This window comes from Aquila chrysaetos, chromosome 10, assembly GCF_900496995.4.
Source record: "Aquila chrysaetos chrysaetos chromosome 10, bAquChr1.4, whole genome shotgun sequence".
Taxonomy (NCBI): domain Eukaryota; kingdom Metazoa; phylum Chordata; class Aves; order Accipitriformes; family Accipitridae; genus Aquila; species Aquila chrysaetos.
Genome location: NC_044013.1, coordinates 38,704,302 through 38,717,078, shown reverse-complemented (window position 1 = coordinate 38,717,078; position 12,777 = coordinate 38,704,302). Strand labels below are relative to the sequence as shown.

Sequence of the window (12,777 nt, the reverse complement as noted above, 5' to 3'; positions counted from 1 at the left end):
AGGGACACAACGCGTCCCACAGACACGGCACCCTCACCGCCAGCAGCAGAACAGGGTGCTGGTCCCCGGAGTCTGCTGGTCCCCGGAGTCTGCTGGTCCCCGGAGTCCAAAGGGCCACGGCCAGCAGGGTTTGGGATGCCAGGGGACGGTCCCCCAGGTCACAGCAGCACCAGAGGACCACCGACACTGCTGACACAACCGAGCCGGGCACCCACAGCCCCCAGCTTCAACCGCAGCCGGTGCAAAGCTCCGCGTCACGAGCACCTACCCCTGTGCCGAGGCCATCGGTGGGTGTGGGCGAGACACCGTCCCCGCTCTCCTGGCCCCGGGCGCTGAGCTGGGGGGACATGGTGGGCGACTCGTCGATGTAGGGCATGGTTTCCGAGCCCTCTGGCAGCGCCTTGGGCTCCTCGTTGCCCTCGGCGTCGTACTCGTCCGCACCATAGTTGAAGTCTGCCAGGGGAAGAGAGGGTGGTGGTGAGCATCCAGGTAGCGGCACGGCCGAGGGTCACCGCACGGCACACCACAACCGCCCCAGTTACCTGCGGCCAACCGACCCCGTGTCCGATACCCAGGGCCACGCGCGCCCGCGCCCGTAGCCCCCCCTGGCCCTGCCGGCCTTGGCTGCCTGCTTTCTGCCTGCCCGGCTGAGCAGGCAGGGCATCACACAGAGCATCCTTGGCCCCACAGGGCATCCTCCGCTCGCTCGACACACTTCCCTATATTTGCATAATTAACGGCACCGAGAGGCCGCAGGCCTCCTCTGTGCAGGGACAGCTGCTCTGCCAGATACCCTGGCCCCACTCGAGGGGCTCTGTCCTGCCCGCCCGACAGCCGCCATCCCCGTGCCATCCCCGGGGAGGGATGGAGCTGGGCTGGCAGCCACGGCCGCCGTCCTCCCCACTTCCCCGTGCCCATCCTCTTCAGAGCGTGGGAACGGGTGCCAGGACGTCTGGGTCTGCAGCACCGAGGACGGTGCCACCCCCCCCCCTGGAAGAAGGGTGACGGTGGCAGCTCCATGGCGGGTGGGCAGCTCGGGCCACACCGGGGAGGGGGGAAGAAGGGGTCTGCTTTCCGCAGCGCAGGATGAGACCACCGCCATGCCAGGCCAGCACCCATTTTTGGATGCCCCACGCTGTCCCTCGTTGCCCACGGCCCAGGGGAAGCCATTTCGGGGAGCCGGAGCCCCAGGTGGGAGCGGGGGGGGGGGGGGGGGGGCCAAGGTCTGCGGCGGGTCCCTGGGGCGCAGCGGGGGACGGGGGGGTACATCCTAACCTGTTCCCATGGAAACGGCAGCGGCTCGGTGGCGGTGGGAAGAGGCGGCTGCAGCAGCCCCGAGATGCTGACAAAGGGGAGGGGGAAGGGAGCCCGGCTGCGGCAGGGGCGGCCGTGGGGTGCAGTCGGTACCCCCACCCAGGGCCTGCAGCCAAGAGCCCCCTCGGCAGCTCCCAAAGAGGCGGTGGGCACGGCTTGCCCAACCCTCGCCAGCCCCTCGCTCCGCTCCCCACCCGACAGCCCCGTGGCTGTCCCCACAGGCTCCCTGGGCACGGACAGGGGGGAGAGCCCAGCCGAGACCCTGGCCGATACTCTGGCCAAAACGGGGTGCGTGGGGGCTGAAGCGGCTGTCCCAGACCAAACCCCACACTGCTGCCACTTCGTGCCCCCACGGCCCTGCCACCCCAGCCGGGGACTTCCCTGACTTCCACCAACACCACTCAGCACATTAATATTGCATTCGGCTTCATAATGAAAGTGGATAAATCTTTAAATGAAGGAGCGCTGCGAAGCCCGATCAGGCCGGGAGCCCTGCCGGTGCCAGTGGGGAGGGATGGGGGGACCCATCCTGCATCTGGGGGTGGGATGGAGGAGAGCCCTGACATGGGCCAGATGCATCTCAGCTCTGCCAGGATACCCCAGCCCCTCTCAGACCTTGCTTCATTAGCAATTAGCAGCTAATAACCACCCTTTGGAGGCTGGCGTGCCACTGTCACCAGGCCACCGCAGCCCCCATCTAACCCTGGAGCTGCCTGGGACTGAACGAGCTGGATGGGCAGAGATGGGGGAGCCCGTAGCTCCTCCTGGTCCTCAGCTTCCAGGGAAAGGGGATCCCTGGCTCTAACCTGTCCTGCCTCCTCATGGCGGGATGTCCCTCACCCCTCCTGCCTTTGACAGGTCCCAGCTGGGATGCCTCCAGCGCCGGCCAGAAGCAAGGCAGCATGAGGTACATTAGCACTGGTGTCACCCCATGACGGCCACCTCCCTGGGACACCCACCTCACCCAGTTCCCCCGAGTCTACCCAACTGGGCACTGTCCTCAGGCTGGGGATGCCCCAGAGAAACCCAAACCTCTCACCCAAGCGCTTTTCCCCATCAGATGGGGTCTAATGGGGAGGTGACAAAGCTGACGGTCCCCACCACGCACACCAACTCCGAGGCCGTCAGGCTCCACCACCTCGCCGCCACCAAGGCCAAGGTCTACAGCTCTGGGCTTAACCGCGGGGTGGGCAACGGGGGCACCCAGGGTGGCACCGGCACTGTGGGAGACCTGGCAAGCCAGGCTGGGGCAGCTCGGCGGCAAGATAATGAGGCACACAGCTTTAATGAGGCGGCTGGGGACCCTGGGAGGTGACACCCGCAGCGGCGCAGGGAAGAAGGCGGCATCAGAAGGCGGCACAGAGGGGGAAGGGACCGGCCTGCGGGGGGACGCAGGAATGACCCAGCTCTCACGCAGCCGTTGCTCCCAGTTGGAGCAGATCTACGTCCCAGTCCCAGACCCGAGCCGGGGACGAGTCCTACAGGCACCCCAGGGAGAGGGATCCTGCGCTGCCCGCAAGAGGAAGGACGGAGCCATGTCCCCACAGCTCCAGCTGTGCCTCCAGCTGTGCCACCCGCAGCCGTGCAGTATTTACGGGGCTCTCACCTGGGGACGCTGGGCAGAGGGACCTCCCCAGCACCCACCACGGGGAGGGAACCGAGCACCACCAAGCAGCCAGGGCGGGCGAGCGGGACATTGCTGGGCAAGGGGACACAGAGGGGCTGGCCCCTGCATCTCGCTGCCTGTGGGGTGCTCCTGCCACCCAGCCAGCCCAAACCGAGCACCTCCCTCCTTCCCCCGCAGCTGCATTGCCCCTGCAGCCTGTTCCTGCGCCCGTGCCAAAACCCAGTGCTATTTTTGCTCCCGTTTTTTAGCAGCAGTGGAAATCCTCCTGCTCCACCCCAGGCATGGGGACCGAGGGGAGGGAGGCAGCCTGGCCCAGGGGAGCTACTTTGAGGGGTGAGGACACCCCAGCCTGAAACAGCCTTGTAACCCCGGCTGCCGCACACAGCCCCGTGGCCCTGAGCTGGATCCGGCCCCACAACGCACCAAGGGTTGGCACCCATGGGATGCTGCCACCCATCAGGGCCAGGGTCCTGTGGGCTGGCACTTGGACCCAGGTGGGTGACAGAGCCAGGAACGCATCCCCACGGGAGATTATTTTCCCCAGGAAAATAATATTTCCGCTCTGCCATGTCTTCCCAGGTCTGACCCAGGCTAATCCCAGCACGATGGTCCTCAAGAAGGAGCACGGCCAAGGGCAGCAGCTGGCTTCTGCCCAGCCTGGGCAGAGGCAGCACAATCACAGCAGCCCAGGGTGGCATTTTCTTCGCTTTCCAGCTGGGCACATGCTGTTCCCCGGCACCCCGGCAGCGTGCCAGCACACCCCACCACTTGCCTGTCCTACCCCACTGCCGGGAGAAGCCCAACATCCGCACGGAGCCCGTGAGGTTTTGGGGAAATGCCGCGGTTTCCCTATGCCTGGGTGAAAATTCACCATGACAACACGGATGCGTGAGCTGGCCTCGGACCTGCCTCCGCCGGCCTCCTCCGAAGGGTGGCTCGACACAAACAGCATCTCCTCCGCGCCGTCACTGCCTTCCCCGGTGTGACGAAGGCCGGACCCTGCCCCGCATCCCCCAAAACGTGGGCACGCCGAGTAGCCTCCCCCGCGCCTCTCCCCTCCATGGCGAGGGCGGCCGGAGCAGGATTTGGGACGGCAGAGCCATCGCTTTGCAGAGATGCCGCGGCTGGCAAGGAGGGTGCGGAGGCTGGGGCTGGATGTGGCCTCCGGGCTCCAGCTCAGCCGCCTGCACAAGCCGCAGAGCTGCGCCGGACCCCAGGACTGCCGCTGCTGGATGCGGCCTCCGGCTGCGGGTGTCGAAGGCTTTGGGCTGGAAAACTCGGGGGGGGGGCTCAGCCCTATGCAACGTGCCCCCCCCCGGCAGCCCCCGCTCCCTCCAGGGCACCGCAGATGCCAAATCTGCGCAGCGGGCACCGTGCCTCCTTCTCCGGAGCATCCCGCCTTCCCACGCACCCATGCCAAATCTCGCTGCCCCACAAACGCCAGGCTCCGAGCTCGACACTGCACCCCGAAAACCACCCCCAGGGTGCCCACACGGCGCAACGTTCCCCCAGAATGAACGACGGGGACCCCATGACCGAGCCCCCCCCATCCTCTAGCCGTGTCTCTGGCCCCCTTGGCCACGGCTGAGACAGCTGCCGCGGGACCGGGATCGGCACGGCTCCGGCGCTCGTTCCTCCCCGCTGCCTGTCCGTGGGATTTGGGGGGGCGGGGGATTCGCACCCCCCCCCCGCAGACTGCTGCAGGACGCCCCCGGCCCCGCCGGCTGCCAGCCCCCCCGGTACCCACACCGCGTTACCACAGCATCCTCGGCACAGCGCCTCGGAGCTCGCTGCGAAAATCACGGCCGGGGGAGAGGTACCTTCCCACGGCCACGGGGGGACGGGGATGGAACCTGGGGGAGAAAGCACCCACGTCCCCACGGACCCCCGTGGGCAGCACCAGTTATCGGGCTGCTCCGACCCCAGTGAGCCCCGCCGTGCCGGGGCCACCATCACCCGTTTGGCTCATGCAGATCCCTGGAGCATGGGGGGGGGCCGGACCGACTCCGGCCGGCGTTGCCGTGCCACGGGGGCACGCGGGATGCTCAGGGAGGGTTGCGCGACCCCCCCCGCCAGCTTCGCCTGCCCCTCGCCCGGGCTCGGTTCAGCTCAGGAGCCCCCCCCCCGGTACGGGATCGCCGGCACAGCATCCCTCCCCAGCACCGCGCAGCATTACACGACAGGTAGGGGGGGGGACCCGCCACCCCCCGAGCCCAGGCCACGTACTGCTGTAGAGGGTGTCGATCCAGGAGAGCCGTGGCAGGCCGCGGTGGCTCAGCGGCTCCATGCTCGGGAGGGTTGTGCCGGCTTCTCAGCCCCGCCAGCCGGTTCTCATCTCACAACAAAGGCGACGGACGAGGGCGGGAGGCGGGGGGCCGCAGGCCCAGGCGGAGGCTGGATGCTGGAGAGCCGGGTACGGCCGCCCGCCCGGGCACACGGTGGTTCTTCTGCCAGGGGTGCCCGAGGAAGGAGGTGCCGCCTGGCAATGGCAGCGCGTCCCGCCTCCCGCCCCTGCTTCGCCGGGGGGAGCCGAGCTCAGCGTCCCCCCGCACGCAGCCACGCCGACCCTCCGCAGGGGTCTGGGGACCGGCGAGGAGGAGGAGGAGGAGGAGGAGGAGGAGGAGGGGACGGTGGTGGTACTGGGGCATGTGGCTGCCCCCCAGGTCACCCCAAGGAAAGAAAGTGGGGGGGAAAGGGGGAGCCCAGCTCCATCACCCTTTCCACCATGGACTTATCTCCCTCCTGTGACCCAGGGATGCTGTGCCCCCTCCCCGGAAAAACCTCGGCAGCCCCTCAAATCGCTACGGCTGACAGACGGAGGATCCTCCTGGCCGCGCCGTCCCTGGCTCTGGCAGCCCCGGGAGGAACCAGGACCTCCAGGAGCCGGGACCTACCCTGCCCCGTACAACCGGGGTCGGCAGAGCGGGGCACAGGCAGGCAGGGGTTAAAGTGCCCTCCCCAGCTGCATGTAGCCAAAGGAAACATGAAGTGCCAGAGTCATCAACCCCAATATGTCAGGGCGTCAGCCAAGCGTTCAAGTGCAGAGACTGCCCTCGTTCAGCCCGTGCCGGCACCGCTGCCCTCGTCCCGGCGGTGCGGGCAGCATCCCTCGTCGGTGCCCTCGGCCGCATCCTGCCTGCGGGCTCAGCCGTGCGGGGAAGGGCCTGGACCAGGCGCCGGGACCAGATGGGAACCAGGCAGGAGGGATAACGCTCCGCCGGGCACGAGGGGAAGGTAGAGCCACCGGAGCGTGAAGTGCCAGGACGCGGGTGGCATTGGCAACCGGCCCGGCTGGGAAACCTGAGGGGACCCTGTCAAGGCACTGCCACCACCTGATCCCCGCTCCCAGGGATGTTGATGCCGGACACGGCCGATACGTCTTGGGGGAGCACAGCAATGCCAAGGCTTTGGTTTGGCGTGGCTGGGGCATATGGAACCACCGGCACCTGGCATCCAGGGTAAGGAGCCACCGCCGCCCCGGCACAGCCCTGCCTCCCAAAGGGGCCGTATCCAGCCCCGGCGTGGCAAGGACCCGCACCCACAGCCCACCACCCCCCCGGGCTGCGAGTCAGCGGGTGCAGAGTCAGCGGCAGAGGGTGCAGCCCCACAGCTCCCATTTCCCACTCCTCACCTGCCCCAGGGATTTCGAGGAGCTGAGTGCATCCCTCCAGCTGCCCCAACGGGATCCTGCTGGGCACCACGACCCCCTTGCACCGCGCCCAGCGCCGACGTTCCCCTCGTCCCCAGGCCGTTAGCGCCGGGCAGTGCCACCCTTGCCCAAGGGTGACCACGATGCGACAGCGTTTGCCGCTCTCCGTCCCCCACCAACTCCCCCGGGCTCCAGCTGGGTACCACGGCCTGTCCCCGCTTTGTCCCTTAAAGGTTCCAACGGAGAGTCCCCTCCATCCTCCTCAACCAAACCCCGTGCCCCTGCAGCCCCCGCAGCCCAGCGCAGCGAGCTGCCAGGAAGGCGACAGCGGTTCGGCTGAGCACACCGACCCCGTTCACGGCAGGAAACCACGCTCCGCTCGCGCCTCGGAAAGTGCCGCGCCGGCACCAGCAGCACCAGTAGCAGCACCAGCAACACAAGGTGCAGCTGCTGCAGAGCCGTGGGGGCAGCAGGCAGCCCACACCCCCCCCCCCCCACTGCCGCCCCGGGGCGGCTGGTTTTCCATGCATAGCTCTCTGCACGCACGCAGGGGTTTTTCCACGTGCCTCCCCCAGCCGGACACGCTTCCTGACCGCTCCTGCCCACAGCATCAGCCTCTCCACGCCACCATGCAACCCCCCCCGTCCCGCTTCGCATCTCTTCCTCTTTATCCAACGCGGGGCATGAGCTGAGCACTCAAGACGAGCCACCCGTAGGCCACCAGGAGCCCTCCGCCGGCTGGCCACCCCCCCGACGTGACACCACGCAGCAGGCCCTGGCAGTGCCACGGTCCAGGAGGACCAGGCTGGCAAGCGCCCTGCCGCCCGGCCGGGCGGGTGGCCTGGAAATGCACCGAGATGTCCAAACCAGAGCTTCCCCCACGCTGCACCCGATGAGCCTTATCTGGCTGCAGACAGCGACCTAGGCAGGTGCGCTTGCACAGTCCGGACAAAAGAGCCCCACCAAACCATCGGGCTTTATTTTTACTTTGGTTTTCATGCTGTTTTCACCTTTGCAAAACCAACAACAACAAAAAAAACCCCAAAACCTACAAAGCGGCTGAACCTCTCTCCAGGGCCGGAGGGGGAGCACCCACCCACATCCAGACACCCATCACCCTGCGGTGACACAGCCCCCGGGTGAAGGGACACTGCCAACCACGTTGTCAACTCGCCCCCCCCCCAAACTGCCCCCACCTCCGACTGCGGCACAGCGGCAGCATCCCTGCAGCAAGAGCCGAAAGCTGAGTCCTGCGGTTCCTCCCCGCTACCAGCCGGCCCCACGCAGCCTGCCTGGTGTCTGGCTGTCTGCCTGGCATCTGCCCAGCCCCTGCCCGCCGGCCCACGCATCGCTATTTCTGGCCTCTTGTGCAAGAGGTTCCTCCAGCCACAGCCACACGAGCCTCAGCGCTCGCCCAGGGGCCAGACTGGGGCTGGTGGTCAGCACCCAGGGCTGGCGGTGGGCACCCAGGGCTGGCGGTGGGAGACGCCATCCAAGAGCCCAGCTTTCCGAGCTCCTCCAGTGCCCACTCTGCTGGGCTCTCCAGGAGGTCCGGGCTGCCCCTCGCTGGTGCGGAGCAGCAGCTATCCCCTTGCCAGAGGTTGCAGAGAGGGAAAAGAGGAATAAATGAAAACGTTTCCACCGTCCCCACCAAGTTGCACAGCAGATCCTTCCTGCTGGGCACCCTGGATGTGCTGCTCCTCAGTCCAAGTCAGCATTAAACTTCTCCCCCAGTATCACTTTCCTGCAGGACAGGAACCCCAAGGTCTGCGCTGTATCGGCCCCCCAAGCTCCGCTCGCAGCCCCGGGGCATGGCTGAGAGGTGCCCGGAGCGCAGGGCAGCCCCTCCTGCCCTCGGGGAGCCAAGCAGGGTGCCAGAGCCGGGCCAGGTCCTCCCCCAGCCAACCTGGGGAGGAAGGCAGAGACCCAGCCGGAGCAGCAATGCCCTTGGCCTCTCAAAACACCAGACAGAGAAGGAAAGAAAGGTGGTGGCTGCTCACAGGAAAAAGCCTCCGATATCAGATGAAGGCCTGGGCCAGCTATCACATCGTGTCTCTCTTCTGAGAGGGAGGAGATCGTGGCTCTTAGCTACCAGCACCGCAGACCCAGGCTGCTCCTCTCCCACCCAGCCCCAGCGCCAGCGCCGCCGAAACGGCTCGGCCAGATTTGCTTGCCACCGCAGGACCTGCGAAGGAGAAGGAAGAGGTGTTGGTTCGCAGCGTCGGAACAAAAACCGCCCGTGGCAGAAAGCCCCAGTCCGAGCACAAAGGTCTCCCTATCTGCCAGATCTTCAAACAATCCCTGAACTTTGCAGCTGGAACTTATCTCGGGACAAATCTGCAGGACATCCTCCGCGATTCTGCTTAGGCTGGCCAGGCTCCGCTCCCCAGCTACAGCCAAGGGAGCCAAGAAGTATTGCTGCTACTGATCTACATATGCAAATTGTCCTGCTTAGCAAACACTGATAAAGTAACTAGGGGTGGGAAAGCCAAGTCTATTTGAAGATGTCTCTTGGGGATGCAGCGAGATCGGTGTGCTCCCTCCGGCTGGCTCCCGGCGGCTGCTCCGGCCGACCTCAGCAGGAGGACAAACCCAGCAATGCCATGAACCAGCGGCACAGGTGCCATTTTCCTGGGATGGATGCACACTTTAGTGAGCTGCCTTGGCTAAACCCGTCTCCTCTCTCTAACCCAAGGGAATATTAATCCCCCGCCAGCATGGGGGAAAGCGTCTCCCTCCGTTTGCTGCTGCAGGGTTGGCCGCAACAGACAGCATCCAGCAGAAGACAGAGCAGAGCCATCCGCTGGGATCCCAACTGGCGGCATCGCTGGCCATGCTGGGCAGGAGGGGAGGAGGAACCAGCCGAACAAAGAGCCCCGTTGCACAGAAGTGTCTTTCCAGGGGAAAAAAAAAAAAAAACCCAAAAAAAAAACCAAACCAGATTTCAATAGACTTACAATGCAAATGTATTCAGGCCCCGCAGGGCACTTCTGGCTGTAGCCAGCCACCTAATGAAGGCTTCTGGTGCGTCCTGCTGCTGCTTCTGCCTGGGGACCACCGATTGCCCACAACCGGCCACCGCTGCACCGAGCCTGGAGGTCTGGGGGGGGGGCCACCTCCGAGCCAAAGCTCTCGCCCCCATGGCGGGCACAGCCCGTGGCACCCTTGGCACTAAAAGGGGAACTGCGTCCCCTCCTTCCCTTCTGCAGGGCACCGGGGCAGAGCACGCAGCCCAGTGCTGCTGCCCGTCGCCTGAACGCTGCTGAGCAGGGGGAGCTCAGCATCATCTCTGCCCCAAATGCTGGGGGACAAATACCCAGCCAGTGGGACCGTATTCAGCTGCCGGCACACAGAGATGCGCAGGGATGCTGCAGCCGGGTGAGATGTCGGCATCTCTAGGCCGATGAGAGCAGGTACCGCAGCCGTGCCGGGGGAGAGGAGGAAGCCGCCCCGGGAACGCTCACACCAATTTTAAGGATCTGCTTTGGAGGAGATGCAGGTTCGTGATGCTGGGCAGCAGCCAGATTCCCACTGCAACCACGCTAAGCTGACGCAAGAGCTGATGGCAGAGGGGAGCAGGCCAGGGGAAAGCCAGACCCAGCCACGACAGCTTGCCCAAGACAGCCCAAACGCACCCACCAGGGCCGGCTCACCCACCGTCCCCCTGCCCGGTGAGAAGGACGGGGACCCCCGTCCCACCGCACGTCCACCCTGCTCAGCATTCGCGGGGTGCTGGCGCCTGGAAGGGCTGTTTCTCCATCCAGCAGATGCTGTGGCTGCTGGCGGCTCTGCCCCGGGGCAGAGATCCCGGGGGTGCCCGCGGGCAGAGCCGGTCACAGGTTTCCCATTTGCCCTTCCAGCTCCTTTAGGAGCCCTCCACTATTTGCCCATCACAGGGAAGTTACTCCAACGACCAGCACTTACTGCTCTCATTTAAAAGGTATGCTTTTAAACAACAACTGTTCTACTCAAAGGCTTTTTAACCTCGTGAACTTTTGCATTTATTTATGATTTTCTTTAACAGCGCCAACCTGCCCCAGCGTTAACCCTGCGGTCCCTGTCTCGGGCAGCACCGCTCTCCGGGGAGGCAGCCCCACATCACGCAGGGGTTGTTGTCACGCTGCCATCAGGGGGGTTTCATGGAGAAAAGCCACCTCCCAAAATGCTGCCAGGCCCCAGAGCAGATGGAGATGGTTCAAAGGTCCCCAAGCAGGCTCACACACACCCACACACGCACACTGCGGTTTTGTACCTTCGCCTAAGCAGTTAAAATTAAACACCGAGACTCTGTCTGGCCTTCTCTGGCCAGAAGAAGAACTTTCAGTATCTTCACAGCCAAACAAGCGCTTTCCAACAGCGGGGAAATACGACGAAGTAAAAATTTAAAAAATAAATACGAGGACACAGAGGTGGTAGAGGGGCTCTTGGGGAGGGACGACTCCCACCCGCGCACCTCCTCGCTTCGGCACCGACTCCCAGATCCCCTCCTGGTGCTAAAGGAGGGGGAAATGGATGCACAGGCAACGCAACACTTCACCTTCCTGGGCGCTGCGGGATCACCGCTCCTTTGCCTCTCGCATGCCGTGACCTACCCCAAACAGAAAGACATGCACCAGGATAAACTCTGGACTTTGCTTACTATTTTCTGCTCTCCTTTTGCTAGGGTTTTAGGGGATTTTCCAAGAAAGGGACGAAGAACTGGCAGGGTCCAAGGGTGGCTCAGGCCAGCAGGACAGAACCCTGCCCGCAGCGCTGCCCCATCACCTCCCCGGCTGTGGAGGAGTTTCTGCGGGATGGACAGAGATGCCACTTTCGCAGTATCGTGTATTTGCCAGCAGCAGCACGAGCTGAAAGCAGGGATGGAGCAGCAAGAACAAGCCCTGCCCTTACCCAAACCATGCCAGGAGCCCCCAGCACAACACCCACAGCAATCCAGCCCCCAGCTGGGCGTGCAGGGATGAGGCGACCGATGCCCCGGAGACTCCAGACACCCCAGGGCCCCTTCCCCACCTCATCCCTTCGGTGCACACACTGACACCGCTGCCTTTCCGTGCTCACCGCCCTTCGAGGCGGGGACCCCACGGCTGCCGGCAGCCTCCCTTCCCATTTCCCAAGGTACTAGTGAAGGTGGTGTGGCAGGGCGAGCAGAAGAGCCCACGTGACTCCAAGATCTTTCCATGACAGAAACTGTAATTCCAGCTAAACAGAGGGCTGGGGATTTCATTTACGGCACAGCTCGCAGCCGCAGCATCCTGCCGTAACCAGATCCGCCAGCCAACCCCATCGTGGACTATTCCAGCTATGCCAGCGCTCCCCAGCCCAGAGCTCGCGTTTCTGGGGTGGAGGGTGCTGCACAGGGCAGGTCGGGGGCTCCCGAACCCAGCAGCCTTGCAGAGGAGCTTCAGGAGCTCCCACGGCATCCCACCTCCGTGGCAAAGCCGGCCTCTTTCTCCGCTTCCCAAGGGCAAAGCAGGGAAACCCAGCGCCGAGTTTGTTCCACCTCTCTGCACGCTACCTGGCTGCCGGGCACAAAGCATCTCCCGACGAGCATCACCGCATCCCTCCTCTCGGTCACCAGCACAGCCGCCTCCCGCCCGCTCAGCTCACCCTCTCCTCGTGGGTACCGACCCCCAGCACCGGACCCTTTGCCCCAGATTCGTGCCGTGGCAAAAGGGAGGTGATGGAGGCAGCACCCAGCCGAAGCATCGCCGCACCCCGGCACACCCTGGCCACCTCCCGGCACGGCCACGCGCGGCACCGCGCATACTCAGCTGTGAGGCCAGCTGCGTGTTTAGCCACAGGGACAGGTGACGGCTGAGATGAAGGGAATTTTCGTCCCTTCCACGCTTCGTTTTTAGCCATCTGCTCGCTGACGCTCAGATTTTGTTGGTCCCGGGTGAGCTGGCACAGGCGTTATCTCAGATGCCAGGATCATGTATCTGGCTGTCACACGCGCTGCTCGCATGCAATAGCCACAAACAGGGGCATCTTGCAGATTTCCTCGCTTTAAATCAGATTAATCACGAGCTACTTAAAGGAAACCACTGTCTTTCCCTGGTAATTCCCATAAAGACAATATTCAACGCTCCTTCGCTTGCTGTCCAGATAGAGCTGCCGTAGGTTACGGTGAAACAGCCGGGGGCCGACCACGTTCAGCCACAGCCACAGCACTGTTGAGCTCCAAAAT

General features: G+C 64.5%; 1 protein-coding gene across 2 annotated transcripts in view; it reads right to left on the bottom strand.

The window, feature by feature from the left end:
• ABR (ABR activator of RhoGEF and GTPase) overlaps positions 1 to 12,777 on the bottom strand; it is a 41,909-nt gene that overhangs the window by 26,479 nt on the left and 2,653 nt on the right. The window contains exons 1-2 of one of the 2 annotated variants that reach the window (XM_030028108.2): positions 5,168 to 5,412; positions 269 to 453 (exon numbers count right to left, since the gene is read on the bottom strand). In XM_030028108.2, the coding sequence (XP_029883968.1) occupies positions 269 to 453; positions 5,168 to 5,228 (246 nt within the window). In that variant the 5' untranslated portion in view covers positions 5,229 to 5,412. Of the gene's footprint in view, positions 1 to 268; positions 454 to 5,167; positions 5,413 to 12,777 lie in introns of those variants that run through there. The other variant, XM_030028107.2, reaches the window with a different exon arrangement.